Below are 18,726 nucleotides of genomic sequence, written 5' to 3'. Positions count from 1 at the left end.
GCAGGAATCTAATTATCTTCATGACATTAATACGAAGTTAGACTGAATCCTTATTAGAGTGTTTCAGCAGGTTCCTTTCTATCTAAAAGAAGCCATGAAAAAGAAGTTCATGGAAGACAGATATCATCATCTAGTTGCAACTGAATGGTTGAATGAATACTGTATCAAGAATACTGACTGGCAAAACTATAAACCTAGGGTAAAATTCTTGTTACCAGCTATAGGGAGCTGAAAGAGAATACTTCATAAGTATTATAGTTGGTAAAATCTTCTTATAAATCTACAGTTTTAATCACAGAGTCATAGAATTGTTTCGATTGGAAGGGACCACTCAGATCATCAGCTGTTAACCTAGCAATGCCAGGTCCACCATCTCCTTCAGCATAATTTATCAGATCAGGCCAAGGCAAAAACAGAGAAAAAGCTACAGAAGTAGAGGTCAGCTTTTGACTTGTTCATTTAATTTCTGCCAAATGTACCTGGATGAAGTCTTCAAGTCTGACTCACACATTTGAAGAAATTAGATGAGCAGTACTTGCACAGGCAAGCAGAGATGTCCATATGTCTTTGTTTCTATCACATCACAACCTTCTACACAGTTAAATTTGTGAATCTTTTAGTTCAAATACTTATGGAACACCTGGATTTGATTCAGGAAACCTAATGAATTCTGCCTTGCCAGAGATCACTTGGTCAGAGAGGGGACTTCCAGGAGAGCATTCAAAAATCCTGCTTCCAGTCTGAGTTGCAGAATTTGTCCACAGGACTTATAGCCACAAAACTCAAAAAGCTAACCCAGAGCTTTTAAAATAAGCTCTTGAGGTCTATGAGGTGTTTAGGAGACTTTATTTCGGTGGTACATACTTCTAACCATAGTCCTAGAAACAAAACAAAACCCCAAACCTCACCTAACAACACCCCCCTCAAAACACTGCATGCACATACACACATTGAAAGCTCCTACATATACATATATGCATAAGCAAACACACTAATAAAATAAGACTGTTGCAACTACAGATATGGTTTTATCAAAAGAAATAAATGAATCTAGGATTTTAAGTCAGACTACTTTGGTGTCACGTTGACTTCAAGCCCCAGGAGTATTTATTTTCATTGACATATCTCTCTAAGAAGAATTGTTTTTTCCAAATTCATTGGAATCATATTCCCTTCAAAACCATCTTTTTCTCACAGTAACTTCAGAGACTGAACTTTTACTAGGTAAAATACTTAGTGATTTCAATCATGATTTCAGTCTTTATGTCAAAGTATAACATGCCTTGCTGCTCCCACTATGCTTATCAGTGTAAAAGTTCTTCTGTCCTAAAGAACAATGCATGGGTTTTAAACATATCTCTGAGACCAATTCCCCAAACATTCTATTTCATCTATAAAATACACTATACATGAAGAAAAATGCTTAAGTATGATAGCTTCAATTACTTTAATTTAGAATAATGTACATAACTGACTAGCAGAGACATCTTAATGTATAAAATCTGCATATACACATGGGTAAAAAGTTGTAACAGAGAAGAGAAAAAAGCAAGAAATTGTGTAACTTAAAATCTGTATTTTTCTTAGATATCTAAGTACTTAATTCCTTGTGCTTTCCATTAAAATGTAGTAGTTATATTAAATCCCTATATACTATTTTTCTCATAACTACTTATGTAGGAGGCAAGATTTGTGGATCTGAAATACCTCCAAGTGAGGGGGAGACATGCATCTAAATTTCCCAAATCCTGCACAGATTGTTAAATTGCTGAATTATATCACAGTGGTGGAGTGAAAGGCACTCAATCTTTTACTAGTGTAAAAGGCTTGATTTAGCTGATATGCTCTAAGAACCATTAGAAGAGTATCTTTCTGAAACAAGCAGGTATTCTAAATTTCTGATTCCCATCAAGAATTAACATCAAACTTTTTGACTCAGGAGGTACTGACTGTGCCCAGAAGCAGACATTAGTGTCTGGGAAATTAACACTAAACCTCAGATATTTCTGGAGCTGAATGTTTTTGAGAATTTGAGACTGAAGTCGCAATTAGATCAGCACAGGCAGCAGTTAAGTATCTTTCATAGATTTAGTCCTATTTGCAATATTCAGGGCAGGTTTACATAAATGGGATAATAAATGAAAGAGAAACCAGTAATTACTGTCAAAAGGTTAAAGATACAGTACAATAACGCATTCCAAGCAGCACATTAATAGAAAAGGAAATGTGTGCATGACAAACAGCTGCTCATGCAATGTTATGGCACCTCAATTTTTTGAAGCATTTTACCACTTCAATTATTTCACAAATTATGGTACCTCAAAATTTTTTGTCATTTCAAATACTTTGCAAATTTGTAAAACTGAAGATGAAAAAAGAGCCTTAGCCAATGTACTACTTGTGCTACCTCATTATCAGAAAACCCTCCAGCCAAATAAACACTGAGTTCTGAATTTGTTAAGACTTTTCTTTAGAAGATTCCAACTTACTGAAGAAATGCGAAGCAGACTACCTGCCTATTCTTCCTCACTAGACCATATAATCACAGCCTGTTAGTTGAACTCCATTTTCACAAGAGTAAAACTTGATTCTATTTTAAATAAACATAGTTACTGTATTAAAAGTATGAAAGAAACAACCCTCTTAAGCACCTCTCATTAGCAGAAGGATCCAAAAAAGAGTAAGTCTTTACTAAAAAGACTGAAACGATATTTTTTTCGCACATTTGGATATTAGTTAAAATATACTTTTACCTCTCCTGACATATCAGGTGCCATAGGAATGACTGGCCACAAAGAAGAGTAGATTCCAAAAAACACTACCCAAAGTGCTATGCTGCCCCAGATAGCTATATGGCTGAACTGTTAAAACAAACAAAAAACAGAAAACAAAACAATTATCACAGATGCATTAGGACCTAAAAAAAGACCTTCCTACTTGGTATTTACAATGATACACTGGATGAAATTCACATGCCTTGTATTAATTTAACTCTGCTACTTCAGTTAGCTACTTCTTAAAGCAAAATGATACTTTCAGGAGCAATATTACTGCATTTTAAGCCAAGTTAAGAGTTACAGAGTAATCTGATTTTTCTAGTTTAAGATTACTTTAAGCTTTATCTCAACGTCCTTCTTTTCAATATTAAACATTATTTTTTGTATGTGGATATTCTGTCTTTTCATGCATTAACAGCAGTTTGATACTGTGGGGAAGGCTGACAAACTGTAAGGGCATAATATAATAAATTAGAAGAAAATAATACAATTATTTATTCATCATATTTTATAGAACATTTGAGAACAGGATAAAGACATTTCCTTACCAAAGTCCAGTATGACGTCTCTAATCCAGCCTTCAAACACACAGTTAGAACCACAAACTTAAAAGAGAGAGAGAGAATTCTTATTTACTACAGGAATCTTACTTAACATACAGAATTTATTAGTTTGGTGGAACTTTCAGGTTCGTAAATGAGCCAACCAAAGCAACCTGTATACATAGATACAATTCATAAAATAAACTTCTGCTGAACTGAGCAAGGCTGCAACTTCTACGTACAGTAAACAAAGAAACATTTGTAGATAGGGTAAAAATCTGGTGCAGAGAACCTCTCCCCAAGAAGAATCTGCTTCACTGAGAACAACATGTGGTTCTGGCAGATATGAAGTATTTATCAATACTGGCAAAAGCAGTGACATTCAGATAAATGACAGACTTCTAAACGCTGTTTTTGGTGTTACAAAATGGTAATGCAAATAGACCTGTGTCAGATGAACTGCTTCTGTCAGGACTGAGCTATGACAATTACTGTGACCTTACATCTTAATTTTATTAAGACCTGTACAGAAAACACTTACCCAGGATATTCCATCCATCCCTAACGGAAATCAGTTCATCATATGATAGATTGCAGGATCATATGCAACTACTGCTGACAAAACATGCTGCACTTGCCTTTTGGAACAGGGAAAGGGAATTGTAGAGCAAATAAACTTTTAAGAGAATGTGTGAACAAACGATTACTCAATGTGCCTGAAAGAACCGGTTTAAAGCCCATGTACTGACTGGCAGAGAAACATTTTATTAACTGCCACAGCAGCTGGAAATACACAGAATGGGCTGCGGTCACTCAACAATTTTTGCTCTTCAACCTTTCTCATTAGCTGGCCAGAAAACACTTCAAAATGTTCTCTCATACACAGGAGGTGTTGACAGTAGCAACATTCTCAAAAGACTACAATGTATTCTGTAATAACTTCCTCTTATTTCAGTTATGTTTTCCTGTTTCCTAAGGAAATTGATTTTGACGTGAATTTGTATTTTGTGTTTCAATCTCCTTATTTTGATGGAAGAATTAATTTCTTTTTTTGTATCTGGCGACAACTCTTAAGTTTAAGAGAACAGAGGCAAGGAAGCACAAGTCTAATTTTGCTCCTATGAAAGATCTTGGAAATCCCTCATCTACTGGGTAACATTGATAGGTAGCAAGTGCAAACCAGATATTTAGCTTCATTAATTCATTCTAGAAGATAAAAGATTAAAATAAAGAAAATAATGACAACTATCTGTGAGAGTAAGAGAGGATTACTTTTGGGTGTGGCTCAGGTGTAATTCTGGCAGTTTAGTTAACTTTATAAACCTTGGTTCCATGCGGCTCTATCCCTCTTTCAAGGTCCCATGATAAATTAAGAGAGAGAACAGAATTCAATCTTCACAAGTCCACAAACCACAGCTTCATATCCAATAACCTGGGATTTCTCCAATGCAGAATATTTCCCTAAACTAGTGAGCATGCTAATTAGGGAATTACAATTCCCATTATTTAAAAAACAGTTTCCAGTAAAGGACAGATATATCTTCTGCATCTTTAATAAACTGCTGTGTTTGACAAAAAATGGTATGAGAATGCAAAATGCACTTCAAAGCTTCTCAAAGAATCATTCAAGAACCATTTCTTATTCTTAAGGCCCTACAATCTATCAAGTCTTCTATGTAGAGGATTACAAATAAGAATAAACCCACATCTGTAAGAGTTAAAGACAGAGCAAATACAGATAGCTGATAGGGTACCAGATAGCTACAGGAAGACTTACAGTGTATACGGTATTCCCCAGGAGCAGGTAATCTGAAGTTTTACCATTGCCAAATACGGTACCTGGAAAAGGAAATTGTGATAAAAAAATACATTTAAATATTCACATATCCACAATAGCAGTATCTGTTACCTACATTTTTATCTACATGTAGATATTAAACATATAGATATTTTTGGTACAAAAGAGATGGTAGTACTCCCTACAGGGTAATGACAGCAGATTTCACCTTGAACTGTATTGAACAGTAAAGATCTATGACTTACAATTTTTAGTCTTGAAAATTTTCAGTGACTTCAGGAATTATGTTAGAAATAGGAGCTTTCTGTAACATTGTATACCAAAACTCCTCTGATTGCCGGGCCAGATAATGGTGACAAGCTGATAAAAATGGATCTATTTTCCCACAATCCTCAGCCAGCATACAGTATATTAAATCACAGAATGGTTTGTCTGGAGGGGACCTTAAAGATCACCTAATTCCAACACTCCTTCCATGGGCAGGGACACCTTTCACTTGACCAGGTTGCTCAAAGCCCCATCCAACCTGGCCTTGAATACTTCCAGGGAGGGGGCTTCCACAGCTTCTCTGAGCAACCTGTTCCAGTGTCTCACCACCCTCACATCGAAGAATGTTTTCCTTATATCTAATCTAAATTCATCCTCTTTCAGTTTGAAACCATTATCCCTTGTCCTATCACTAAATGCCCTTGTAAAAAGTTCCTGCCCAGCTTTCTTCTAGGCCTCCTTCATGTCCTGGAAGGCTGCTATAAGGTCTCTCCAGAGCCTTCTCTTCTCCAGGCTGAAAAACCACAGCACTCTCAGCTTCAATTTGTAGGGGAGGCGCTCCAGCCCTCTGATCATCATCACGGCCCTCCTATGGACTCGCTCCAACAGGTCCATGTCCTTCTTATGTTGGAGGCCCCAGAGCTGAACACAGCACTGCAGATGGAGTCCCACCAGAAAGAAGTAGAGAAGGGAGAATCACCTCCCTTGACCTCCCAGTCACACTTCTTTTAATGCAACCCAGGATGTAATTGGCTTTTGGGGTGTAAACACACACCGGCATGTAATTTTGAGCTTCTCGTCAACCAACACCTCCACGTCCTTCTCTGCAGCCCTGCTCTCAATCTGCTCCTTGCCCAGCCTGTATTTGTGCTTGGGATTGCCCCGACCCAGCTGCAGGACCTTTTACTTGGCCTTGTTGAACTATATGAGGCTTGCACAGGTCCACCTCTCAAGCCTGTCAAAACTCTAGTGGTTGTGTTCCTGGCACTTTCCCTGTTTAACTTTCTCCCCCGGCAGAGTAGCACACCACGAAGGACTACAAGAGCTCTGGAAGCCTGAAAATAAAGCTGAGACCACGGGTCTTTTAAAAGGTTATACAAAAGAGGGAGCCGTTGGTAGGTTTACTTGTACGTGTAAGTTTGTCTTCTGTCATTTACTGTTATGAAGACAAAGTTGCATCAGAAGAAGCTTCTGTGAAGATTTATGTCCCTTTCAATTTTAATATCCACATGACAGTAGACGGAGTACAAAGACTAGTTTTGTGCACTGTACAATGGTTAGGTCCCATGGAGCAAATTCTGACAAACAATTTTTACAAATCCATACATATTCTCTGATCGTGTATTTTATTGGTAGACTCTACTACAACACATGCAATTTGAAATTTGCCACTTACAGACAAGAAAGCAGTAGACAAGTGAGACTAAAGAGTGGGATGACTGTGAGCTCTGAGATGTTTTCATGACTTTCAAAACTTTATTTTCAACACTCTACTAAATACCTGCACAAATGTGCACTCCACCGCTCATCAATGTATACCTAGCAGTAAAGAGCATAATGAGGATGAAACAGAGGAATAGACAGGCAGTTATGTTTGGTCCCATCCGTCAGAGTGCTGGAACTCTTACAAACAGAGCTAAGCTGTGCCCCATTTTTCCTATTCCTTTCATGTCTCAGGATCCTTCTGCAGCTCTTCTTTGCTAAAAGAAAGTAGAGGCTGAGACTTGTTCTCAGATGTTCCTCTCTCTGGTGGATCTCTAGTACCCATCAGTTCCCCCCTAGGAAACCAATAGCATTGTTTCCCTTTCCTTTTCACACACAAAGCCATCAGAGATTTAATTAGCAGCAGCTCCCATCCTGCACTCATTTCCCCTTCACGCAGAACTCTGTGCCCCAGTAGAACCCATGGTAGATACCGGTTATACCCCACACCACATACACAATCCCTGGGTCCCATTTCTGCTCTCCTTGCTCACCTGGCTTTTCTCTAGGAACAAAAGACAAAGGCAGAAGGCAATTTTTTCAGACTTAAGGAGGCCACTTGCCAGCATGTCATTTCTAGTGCAGGGGCTGCAAGCTGCAGAGGCCTGTGTTATAGTGCGCTCACAAGTGCTCAGGAGAGTATCTCTGCTCTCCTTTCACATGTGAACTTTATTCTGTATCACCACATAGAGTCAATAAACATTCCTCAATCAAGTAATGCACAAATCTCTCACACAGACTGGCTACAGCTTTGAATGGCGATTTTGGTTTGGATTTGAAGAAAAAGTATGCATTCATTGAGAATTTGGGACCCTCTTTCCTCCTGGGCTATCTAAACCCCTCCAATGCAAACTGCTGCCACATTTAGTGGCTTTTCAAAGGAAACAGGCTGCTACCTCCTTCCCTTTACCCATCAGAAGCCACTGAGTATAAAATACTCTGCAGTAAGTTTTGTCATTAGACTTTTTGGGCACGAGCAACTGTGATCATCTCGCTATCTAGTCTCAACAGTTCCAAAATGTCCATGAGAATATTTCCACACCTTAAGCGAGGGCAGACCACCTGGCTTTATCAGGGAAACTGAGAAGACTACTGAGTTTGCAGAAAAGCTGTAGGGTACACACTTTTTTTTCCGCTCCCTGCGAAGTGGAAGCAAAACAAAACCCCAGCCCTACGATAGCTCCTCCCTACCACAAACATTCCCAGAAACTGGAAGCAGTGCTTTCAAGTTTCCTCTAATACAGCTTTTCTCCCAACCGTCCCACTTCCTTCCGGCAACTCCAGTTGAACTAGAAGAGTGACAGGACTGAGCTGTTCAAGATGTCCCAGTTTCCTCTGCCACAAGCCCACTCATATAGATGTAAACTAATGGGTTAGTAGGCCTCTGAAATAACAGGAAAGAAGGTAGACACATCAGCCATAAAATCTTACAAAATGTAGGAGACAACGCAAGGGACAGCAGTGAATTAGGATCTTGTATCTAGCTACTGTGGTAGTGTTATTAGATATAAAAATAGCATAATTAAATAGCAATAGTATTTTCCTCCATCTGTTTCGGTTTACTTAAAACCTATTTATGCAGTTTTATGCATATATACATAATATTATTTCTACTTTTAAACAGATTTTAAATAGATTTTAAATATATAGCAACTGCTCTAGGTCTAGAAATATTATCTTGAAATTTAATCACACAAAACTGTTAGACTTTATAAAGTTTCCTAAGGAAAAAGGAAGGTATTTATGTGTTCTGTACCTTTCAACATTTTTTTCGTAATACTTACCATGCTGGAGGGCTTTTAGTGGAAACCAAAACAGAATGAATGAGTGGAAGAGGCCATTTAAACAATGAACCCAGAAAACCTAAGGGAAAACAGAAAATCCATGAGAACCATTTGCAATAAAACTAGCTCTGTGAACCCTGACCTTTCTTTTTATCTGTGTGTTAGATTCACAAAATGTGTTTCTGTCAGGCCACCACTGTGAAGTAATATAACTGACAGGCACTTTCTGCCTCTTAGCTCTTCATGGGTCATTTGTTTATTTTTATGTTTTGGGAAAAAAGCGTGTATTATCTTCTTTTAATTTCAAATCAGATGGGAAATTAAAACGTATACATATGGGAATATCATCAGAAAAATTAAACTAAATTAGACAACTGGAAACATTGCTACATCCTAAGTAGGAAATAAAAAAGGACTCTAGCTTTTACAATTTACATTTCGTGGAATAAGAAACGTGGATAGCAGAACAATCAAAACATGAGTTTTACGTATTTCCTACTATTTCCACATACAAAGGAATTAAAAAGGACAAAAAAAAAAGAGTATCTTCCTTAGATTTCTCCTTACATGCTCCATTCTTGAAGTGCAAAGCTTCATCACATTCAACTCCCTTTAATGCATTTTCTGAATAATTCAAATCTTACTTTCAAATTTATTTTCATTTGTAAAAGATGCTTTCTGAAGACAACTGTATTAAGAATAAACAACCTACTGATGCCTTCCATAATGTGTTGTATAAAGACATAAAAAGACTTAATCAAAAGTAGGTAACCTATTCCCCTCAGGATAGCAATCATGTCTTTTCATTAAGAATGCTTTTGACAATCATAGCCTGTGTTGCAACTAACTGATGTGTACTTTGAGCATTGAGGTGTTCAAACAACTGAAATGAAGTTGCCTGCCTCACAACATTTTCCACAATGTCTCAAAGTCTTTTGTTAGATTATACAACTACACTAGGTCATATGATCCAATTTACACTCCAATACTTTGCACATTTGAACTTGTGCTACTCATTAACCTTTGTCTCTCCTTCTTGCTATGTCATTACCAGAAGTTTTTATTTGACAGAAAGCACAGGTGGGTGCAAGAAAAATTAGTTCTACTTTTCCATTTTCCTGACCAATTCTTATTGTCACACACTAATCCTTTAACCTCTGTCATGACCTCATAACCTTTGATCCCTTTTACCATAACAAACATCTGCATCAACATTCAAGGCAGTAATGTTCCCAAATCTTTAACACCAACTATTCAACTTGTATAGGTGGGAATTTCTAGCTGGGAAGTTTGTACACATTTACTCATAGCCAGTGTTGTATGGAAGTTTCCAATGAAGTCAACAATACATGTGTGCAATAATAAAAATAGTACAGACTTATTAAAAAACACAAAAATCCAACAATTTTAACTCATGACTTACACCAAAACTATTACAACCCTAAAGTGTCTGCATTAATGGACCATAAGAAGTCTGGTATTTGTAAAGCATTCAGTGACACAAGAAACTGTTTTCCTTACAATTTTCAGGTTTGTTTTTGTGAGTGAAGGGATGAAGTGACGGAGAAAAACTTCATATGCTTCAGTGAACAAAGAAAGTCTAGATAAATAATTCTACATAGATAGAGATACTCCACTTTTACAGCATAAATGGCACAGATAAGCGAGCCAAGAATGCTGTATCAGCTCCACACATCTACTCCAGACCATCTTATGTAGGCAATACGATGACAAATTGAAAAGATCCCAAAGTTCAACGTACAATGACAGTACTTGAAATGTTCTAAAATTTAGAAAAATCACATAAAATCAGAAGGAATGCTTACAATCATGATGGGATTCAAGACACTGCAGATTCAGAAGAAGTCTTGGTTAGTTTTTTTAAGAGATTATTTATGGACAAACTGTAGAAACTGTGTATATTTTACACATTAAAGGGTCTTACTTTTCTGCCTACTTCTTGTGCTAGTCTCTCCAAGATGAACGTCACCCATTTTGCACCAAAAGTAGCCTCAGATTCCTCTCAGTCCACCCTGACACATTCTTAACCATCTCCAAGTACTTTTTCCCCAAACTCAAAATTAAACCATAAAATCACAATTCCAAATTGACAAGGAATAGAACGAAGTCCCTCCCTCTACAAATCTAATGACAGGTCTTATTGTCCTCTGCACCACTTCTCCACAGGCTTCAGTAATCCATTTCCATATAACAGTCCAAATACATACAGCCCAGCAACAGAGAGGTCTAATCAGTTCTGCCTGTAGAAGACAGCTTTATTACCAGCAGAGAAAAAAAAAACAGCGCTGAAAAAAATAAAGTGTTTTCTGTCCATCTCCATACTTGCTAAAAATGGATAAATATGATTTGAACCATTCACATGGAAGAGACAACTGGAAATAGTAGTAATAAAAATCCATTCCATTTTTAATTATGAGAAGCACGGAACAAAAAAGGTAACTACACTGACTTCTTCTTAGTTTTTGCTTTAATTACATTATTTAAAAAAAAAAATCTACCTTAGTATTAAAGTCCAGTGCATTCTGGGAAGTCTTGTATAATTCTGGATATTTCAGCATGTTTTCTTTTCGACAGGATCTCTCAAATATTCCAAGAGTTAGTGGAGGCATTGCTGTAAACATCTAGTAGATTAAAAAACAAACAACAAAAATCACATTGCAAAATTTTGGAGGTGAGACAAAGATGGTTTACTCAAGAAACTTCTATGATTATAACTGAAAACAACTGAAAACACCCAAATCATCTTACCACATTGTAGAGACCTATACACCATCTTTCAAAAAGAATTTGTCCAGAAAAGCCATTGACAAAAGCAAACCAGATCTGAAAAAGAGAAGAACAGTGCATTAGTCAAATGTAAAATGGTTTTTCTCAGCTTTACAAAAGGAGTATTCCTAGAACACATTTGAGGATGTTATGGCTTAAACATACATAAAAAAAAATAATAACAAAAAGAACTTGTGATCAGAACAGGTAATGGGAAATCTAGTCAAATACACGAGCAATTACATCTAAAAATGAAAACATTTCAAGGAGTTAGCTATTTTCAAGAGAAATTTCATGTTTGTTAAGTATTTAGGAATGATTTTGCTCACTACGTTTGTATTGTACTTAATGAAATAAAAATTCTGAGAAGTATCGGGGAAAAAATATCACAGGAAACCAATCAGAAGCAGTCACCTTCTCATCATTAGTAAACCTCCTAACTAAGAGAATTTATAAAGTAAGCTGAAATTTGGAACTGAAAATTGTACTAATATTTGTTCCTCATACATGAGACTCACGAGAGGATGAGATTTTACTAGAATACTAAATCAACTCCAATTACTTAGGTAACAAGCACTAACTCAACCGCAGAGTACTTCAGAGGCACAGTTGGAAGTCTCTTGCCTTCCGTAAGTTTTATCACTTTTCGCTAAAAGGTTGAAAAACTCACATTTAGTTTGGAAGGCATGATGACACATTTTCTTATGTTGCTTAGCATAGCATGTAACATGACTGCTTTCTTTATTTCTTACTTCATGCTTATATTAGTTCAATGACAAAGTGGAGAAGAAGCATTTCTGATGAATCTTTATTAACAAGCTACCACTGAAGCCATATTCCCTATGGCAAACATCAGCTGTAAAGTGACAGAAACTGGGATCATCTAAGTTTTTCAAGTGAATGTTCAGAAAACTGCTTTGCAGAGACTTCGCTATAGTCTGCATTTCATTTGACTTCATTACAGAAGCATGAATTACTATAGTCAATATGCATGTTTATCAACATTCACCCAGGCTGGCCTCCAGGTGACCAGATTCTATGAACAAGCTCATAGTACTTTATTAGGCTGTGGAATGTTTTGACATATTTGTGAATACTTTCATCTGGAAACAAACCTGAAATTAGCAACTATTAAAACCAAAAATGGGAGTTAAAAACCAGATAAAATTGCTATTTGTTCAACCAGTAAATGAAAATATACATTTTTTGTGGTCAGTTACCGGAACAAGATTGCATACAAAATTATGGATGTTAGAGACTGTAATACAGAGATATAAAATACACTGAATTTTCTGAAGTCCTATAAGGCTATATTTCTTTACTTTAACAGTAACAAGTAATCTATTTTCGAACCTTCCAGTCTATTCACTGATAAGGCAATGGAATTACTTTGGGTTTATTTAGTATTTTACAAGCTCCTGTGTATTTTTTACTTTCGAAATAGGAATTAATGATTTAACTGTGAGAAATTTAGGGGACATTTAGTAGCAGCAGCTTCTCAGTTGAATATGAGGGAGTGAGATGACTGCATATCAGTCGTTCATTACTGAAAAATTAATTATGCACTCAGCATCAGCACAATTTTTGGATCCTTTACAACTAAGCTAAACACGTAGATGTAATTCAGATGTAATTCATCACCGCCGTTGGACATAGGTGCTCCTCAGCTGCCTTCTCTCTTTTCAACCTTTGCATTATACATGTTCTTACACCTGACAAGATGGTTAGGAAGACAGCTCTTGACAGAGCACTGAAGGAGAGATATTTTGGTGCGATTGGCCCCTTATTTTTTTCTTCTTGTTTGTATCAAATATTGGACTAAATTTTACTAGAGTATTAATGGGAACAATGACAACATAGTTTCTTGTTTCATGGTGGGAATTTATTCATGGACAAATGTGTTTCATTCTGCTTATGAGAGACAATGAAGGCAGGTGTACCTGCAAAGTAAGTTTTTCATGGTGCATACAACAGCAATTTGGAAGCAGATTCAGCCACTTCCAGGGGATAGGTCTTACTCTAACAGCTCAAATTACTAATCCAGTACCCCTTTACAGAAGGACAGGAGAGAGTTGTCCTTGAGAAGTAATTTAGACTATGTAAGTGAGGAAGGAGTGAAAATTCAGACCATTTTGTAGTTCAGTTGCTACATAATTTCCATTGAAAAGAAAATGAGATAGGCCTCAATGCAGATCCCTGTATTTTTAAGTTTTCAAAACACATAATGCAAAAAAGTGGGCATGAGCACAATCACATTCTGTTGTCCATGTTCTAAACTGTAGCCTGTGCAGCTTGCATGTATGAAGTGGGCCATGCCACTGAACAACAGCACCTAAACTCTACAGCTCAGAAGCAAAGTATACACAGAAACCGAGCTCCTGTTTGGGGTTACGAATGATATGGGTCCCAGTGTGATCACAGGCAACTATCTGACATGTCAGGCAAAGGAAATCGGGAAAAAATATAGTAAAGTTCAGTTACGGACGTGAGGAGCAGAAAGTGTGTAACTCAGCAGTGGGATGAAATGGGCTTGGGGGAAAATAAATAAATAAATAAATTAAAAGCTAACCGTCACCCAAAGTATATGGAATGAAAAAGAGGCCATTACAGACCTAATTACTTCGTATAACTGAATCATTCACATAGTATCATGCTTAAGGCTCTGTGACTGAACTCCATGCATTTGTTTCTTCTGTTTGTGTCCCAGTCTTTTTACTATTTTTTTTAAATTGTAAGCCTTTCATATTTAACATAAAGCAGTCATTTTATATGTTATTACTAGTTATTAGTAGCTAGTAGAATAAAAAGGAGGAATAGAAAAATTTTGTCCCTCCAACGTTGAAGGGAGATTTGCATACCATAGTTTAACAAAGGAGTGTAAGTAGTAATGGTAATTATAAAACCAAAACCAATCCACAAAGGAGTTCTTAATCACTAGATCAATCTTAATCCCAGCCATCATTATAAGGTAATGACAGGCCCCTCAAATTAAGTATGACCCTCTGCACAAGCTTATCCTATGTGAGTGTGAGGCTTGGTACAGCCTTAGTAATGTACATTAGCAGGCTGTTAAAAATTCAAAGTTTTCACTTGCAATTTAGAAAGATACTTCAGAGTAAAAACCCCTAAAGTTACTGGGACTAGTCCAATACAAAAGATGAGGACTGTGTTTAAATATCTACTGCATCAAGACACAGAGTAGAAAAAGTTATTACAGACCATTTCTAGTTTCTTACGAATAGGAGTTTAAATGTCAATAAACAATAATCATTGTGCAGGATTATTAGTATAGATCTTTACCATTTTCTGAACAAGAAACTAGTGGCACTTACTTTGTGTCACTCCACGAATGTCTAGGAAACAGGCTGTATTTTAGTTTAAATGGAATCTATCACATTACTTGCTAAATTAGTACTGAGCAAACCTTTAAAAATATGCGCCATTAAGTAAAGGTAAGTATTTTTAGTTATTGTCAGGTAGTAAAAGGAAACTTATTTAAAGTAACTTCCAGACATGCCTTTCATAGTTCTACTTTCTAAACTCCAAGACAGCGGAGGCGTGGCCACAAAAGCTTCACAGACATTTTCCTGATGTAGCATTTCTGCATATTAAGCAGCAGCTTACAAATACTCATTGAGCTCTCTGCTCCCACGCCTGATCCGTACAAAAAACTGAAAAGAGAGATTCAAGACTGGCAGTTGTCCTTTCTAGAGACATTCAATGATGAATTTTTGCCCATTCACTCACAGTATTGACATGAGCTATTAACATCTCTGAAAGTTTCCTGAGCTAACAAACGTTGGGTATACAGGATTTCAAGTAGAACGCATCTTGTCTTCTTCCAGAGAAGGTGTGTATAGCAAAATGCTTGCATGCATTAAATATAAAGGGTCATAACCCATATAAAAATGATCTTTTTGCCCTTCAGTCTGCTCAGGGGGCAGAGACTACCTCCTCTAGACTTTTGTGTTTTCAGACTAGTCTCTGTACCTTGCATTTAACTTTCTTTCACAACAAATACAAACAGTGAGATATTAATATCTGATTTAATTTTTAAATTTACAACACATTTGCAGATGAAAACAACACCAAACTAGGAAAAATAAGGTAGTATGTTCTGAAGTCCAACTTTGTATGTTTTCTATAATCACAAAGTATACATTAAGACATTTTTTTCAAATACTTCAAGAGTTGCTGCTAATCAATACTTTTCAAAGTCTGATCATTTAATCAAATATTCAGCTTTTGACATGTAGGATCTAGAGTCTGCTATTACTTCTAAAGCAAAAAAGGATCTTCAATGGATTTGCTTTCTCTATGGCCTCCTATTGCATATTTCTCTAAAGAGGCTACAAACTTGCTGCTACATAGATTGAAATCTATTTACATTAATAATACAAGAGAGAAAAAAGAAAATTTAGAAAATGCAAAAAATATGCTAAGAAAAATGCACTTTTTTTGCTACATCTGTACATAAAAAGATATTTAGAAGTATTTTCAAATACTGCAACAGTGTAAGATCACATACATAAATATTAAAATCAGAAATGTTAACCTAATGTTTACATCACGTCTAACAGAAATAAGGCATTTTCTTTCAGTAAAAAACATATGCAAATTTAAGATATTAATCTGAAAATATATTAAAAACCTAAGAAAGTTTTAAGAATAAAACTGTTAACCCCTTTAACACACAAATACAGAAGACTGACCTATAAAACAAAAAATTGACCTATGATCAAGCTTTGCAAGAAATTATTTTTTTTCCCCACATTTTTACCCAAAGTATTCTGTGACTATAATGTTTGAATCCATTAAAATATAATTACTAGATACATATTTGGTTGTAAGAATGCAAGCAGCTCTTGAAAGAAAAAGAGGATCAATAAATGAAGGAGAGGATAAAAACAATCCCTTTAAAAGTAGGTTAAAAATTTTAAGGTTGCCATGTCATCATGAAGAGTATAGCTATATATGCTGTCTTCAACACACCTACCAATAAATGTATATTTATAAGAACACAGTCCTCTGATACTACAGTATTTTTCACAAGACTCTAGTCTTTAAAATCTCAGGTGAGAAAACCAGGTCAACTACTTTCAGAAAAGTATCCCTGTTCACAAGCAGGCCTAAGGAGGCCTGTTTTCCCCATCAACAAGTGAAAGGTATGCAATAGTGTAACTAAACATATACGTAAAAACCTTAAGTATTGTTCTGAGCAGCAACAGTCCTGCAGTTCAAGTGACCTGAAAAAAGGCTTCAGATTGCTGACCAGACACTTAGTGACACCAGATCAAAGAGCTAAACTCTTACATCTCTTGGTAAATCCAAGGCTACTTGTAACTAACTGTATTCCTTAAATACTGTAATGATGTTATAGATACAGAATTTTAATAAGCTAGCAGTATCATGCAAGATAACATTCAGTACTGATATTTTGCAGGTATTTTCAAGACAATTGGGTCTTTCAAAGTAAAAAAACATCATTCCAACGTTAATCAGTTTATTAAAAAGCAAAGTTCAGTACCAGTAAGTGTTCACTGACAGTGTAAATACTTCTTTCAAATCACATACAAGAACAAAAAAGCTCAAAATAAAATTTTTACTTTCAAGAAGTAACATTTACTGTACTGTAAAATTACCTCAATAATATAAAGGACTATATTCTTGTAGAAGCAATACAAGATGCATTTAGCTACTCTGTTATAATTCCAGGCTCCATGAACCAACAGCAAGTTCTTCAAATACTTGAACTGCAAAAAAGGAAAAATGAACAAATGTACAATCAGAACATGCATACACCAATATTAATCTGATATTAAACTATTTTATAGTGTAATGACTTACTTGAGCAATTGAATAGTCTGAAGAATTAGCAGCCTGTAGACCTTCATTCCCACTAATACCAACTCCAACATGTGCTGTCTGTATCATACTAACATCATTTGCTCCATCACCAATTGCTAGAGTTACTACCTTAACTTGTTTTTTAACCATTTCTACAACTTCGGATTTTTGAAGTGGTGATACCCTAAGAGGTAACAGAAAACAAAAGGTTTAATACAGCACTTTCAAATCAATGTACTTTCAAAACATACTTTATATTCTGTGAAAAGTTAAAAGAAACAGGCTTGTCACTGCCCTTTAGACTATATCCTAAAAACATGTTCCCAGAGAAATTCATAGAAACCTTAGATTTGTTGAGGCAAATGTTAACAGGTGTTAACAGATGTTAATTGGACTGGAGAGACAGAGGTCAAACAGAAATGAGCCCCTAAAACAGAGTAATGGAAGAAACCCCAAACACTACCACTACCAGTGTTAACTTACAAAAATTGAAGATTTTTGGCACATTTTGTTGTTATGCTTTTTATCTTCCTCTCTGTTTAAATATGTATTTTATAAAACAACAAGATATTCAAGACACAGCTGTCAAAGCAAACAGGAAGAAAGAGAGTGGACTGCCACTACCTTAATAAAGTTTACACCGCTGAATTACAGGAAGCAAATTTGAACGTTGACTCTTGATCCTCCACTTTGTTTAGCTCCTGGTAACTTCTCCCTTGTTCTTTTCAGGACTGAGCCAAAAAAATGAAAAAAATGCCTCTTCTGACAGTTCAGGTGACAAACTATCTCAGAGATGACGCTCAAAAGCTCTGGTGATTAAACTCTTTTTGGTTTTGGTTCTACCTGTCATTACGTGTGTGTGTCACGTTTACCTTCCATTTCATGCTGCAAAAGTTCTACTGTGTATGTTGAAATTCAGTGCTTTTAGTATTCAAGACATTAACTGAAAATAATACACAGAAATTATGCTGTAGGAATGGCGTGTTTCACAGGCTGGGGAAGGGAAGGAGCAAACCCTAAGCAGCATGGCAATCCACTTGTGCTTCCTGGCACTGGATCAAGGATCAAACCCTAACCCTTTTGTTTCACGGTTCTCTATAAAGTTATAAGAAGAAAAAAAAAGTTTCAACAACTGTATTAAACCTCAATATTAGACAAATTACCAAGCTCCCGGCACAGGAATACACTAATGGTGGCTGCATCTCTTTCCTAGACCATTGTGCTAAATATTGCGACAGTGCTGTGAAGGGAAACTGAGTACATGGTATCTATGTTTGTGCTAACATGCAGTACTCTAATTACCCCTGCCTTCCAGTAACATCCCTATAGCTCTTCTGGTCCTCCTCTTCATTTACCAGAGGACACCTTCTCTTGGTACACCTTTGGGTGATGTACCATCAGCTGCAAAAAACCACCTCAGTCTTGCACTGTGCCAATTAAGT

General features: G+C 36.3%; 1 protein-coding gene across 1 annotated transcript in view; it reads right to left on the bottom strand.

Annotated features, from left to right (window-relative positions):
• The window catches only part of ATP8A1 (ATPase, aminophospholipid transporter (APLT), class I, type 8A, member 1), a 61,385-nt gene that overhangs the window by 15,984 nt on the left and 26,675 nt on the right, over positions 1 to 18,726 (bottom strand). The window contains exons 11-18 of the mRNA XM_009866180.1: positions 17,285 to 17,468; positions 17,080 to 17,190; positions 11,420 to 11,494; positions 11,170 to 11,292; positions 8,651 to 8,729; positions 5,097 to 5,158; positions 3,326 to 3,382; positions 2,754 to 2,861 (exon numbers count right to left, since the gene is read on the bottom strand). Of these exons, the coding sequence (XP_009864482.1) occupies positions 2,754 to 2,861; positions 3,326 to 3,382; positions 5,097 to 5,158; positions 8,651 to 8,729; positions 11,170 to 11,292; positions 11,420 to 11,494; positions 17,080 to 17,190; positions 17,285 to 17,468 (799 nt within the window). The remainder of the gene's footprint in view (positions 1 to 2,753; positions 2,862 to 3,325; positions 3,383 to 5,096; positions 5,159 to 8,650; positions 8,730 to 11,169; positions 11,293 to 11,419; positions 11,495 to 17,079; positions 17,191 to 17,284; positions 17,469 to 18,726) is intronic.

The sequence above is a fragment of the Apaloderma vittatum genome, unplaced genomic scaffold, assembly GCF_000703405.1.
Source record: "Apaloderma vittatum isolate BGI_N311 unplaced genomic scaffold, ASM70340v1 scaffold5913, whole genome shotgun sequence".
In the NCBI taxonomy this organism is placed as follows: Eukaryota; Metazoa; Chordata; class Aves; order Trogoniformes; family Trogonidae; genus Apaloderma; species Apaloderma vittatum.
Note: the sequence above shows the minus strand (reverse complement) of the source record. Positions and strands in the feature narration are given on the sequence as shown.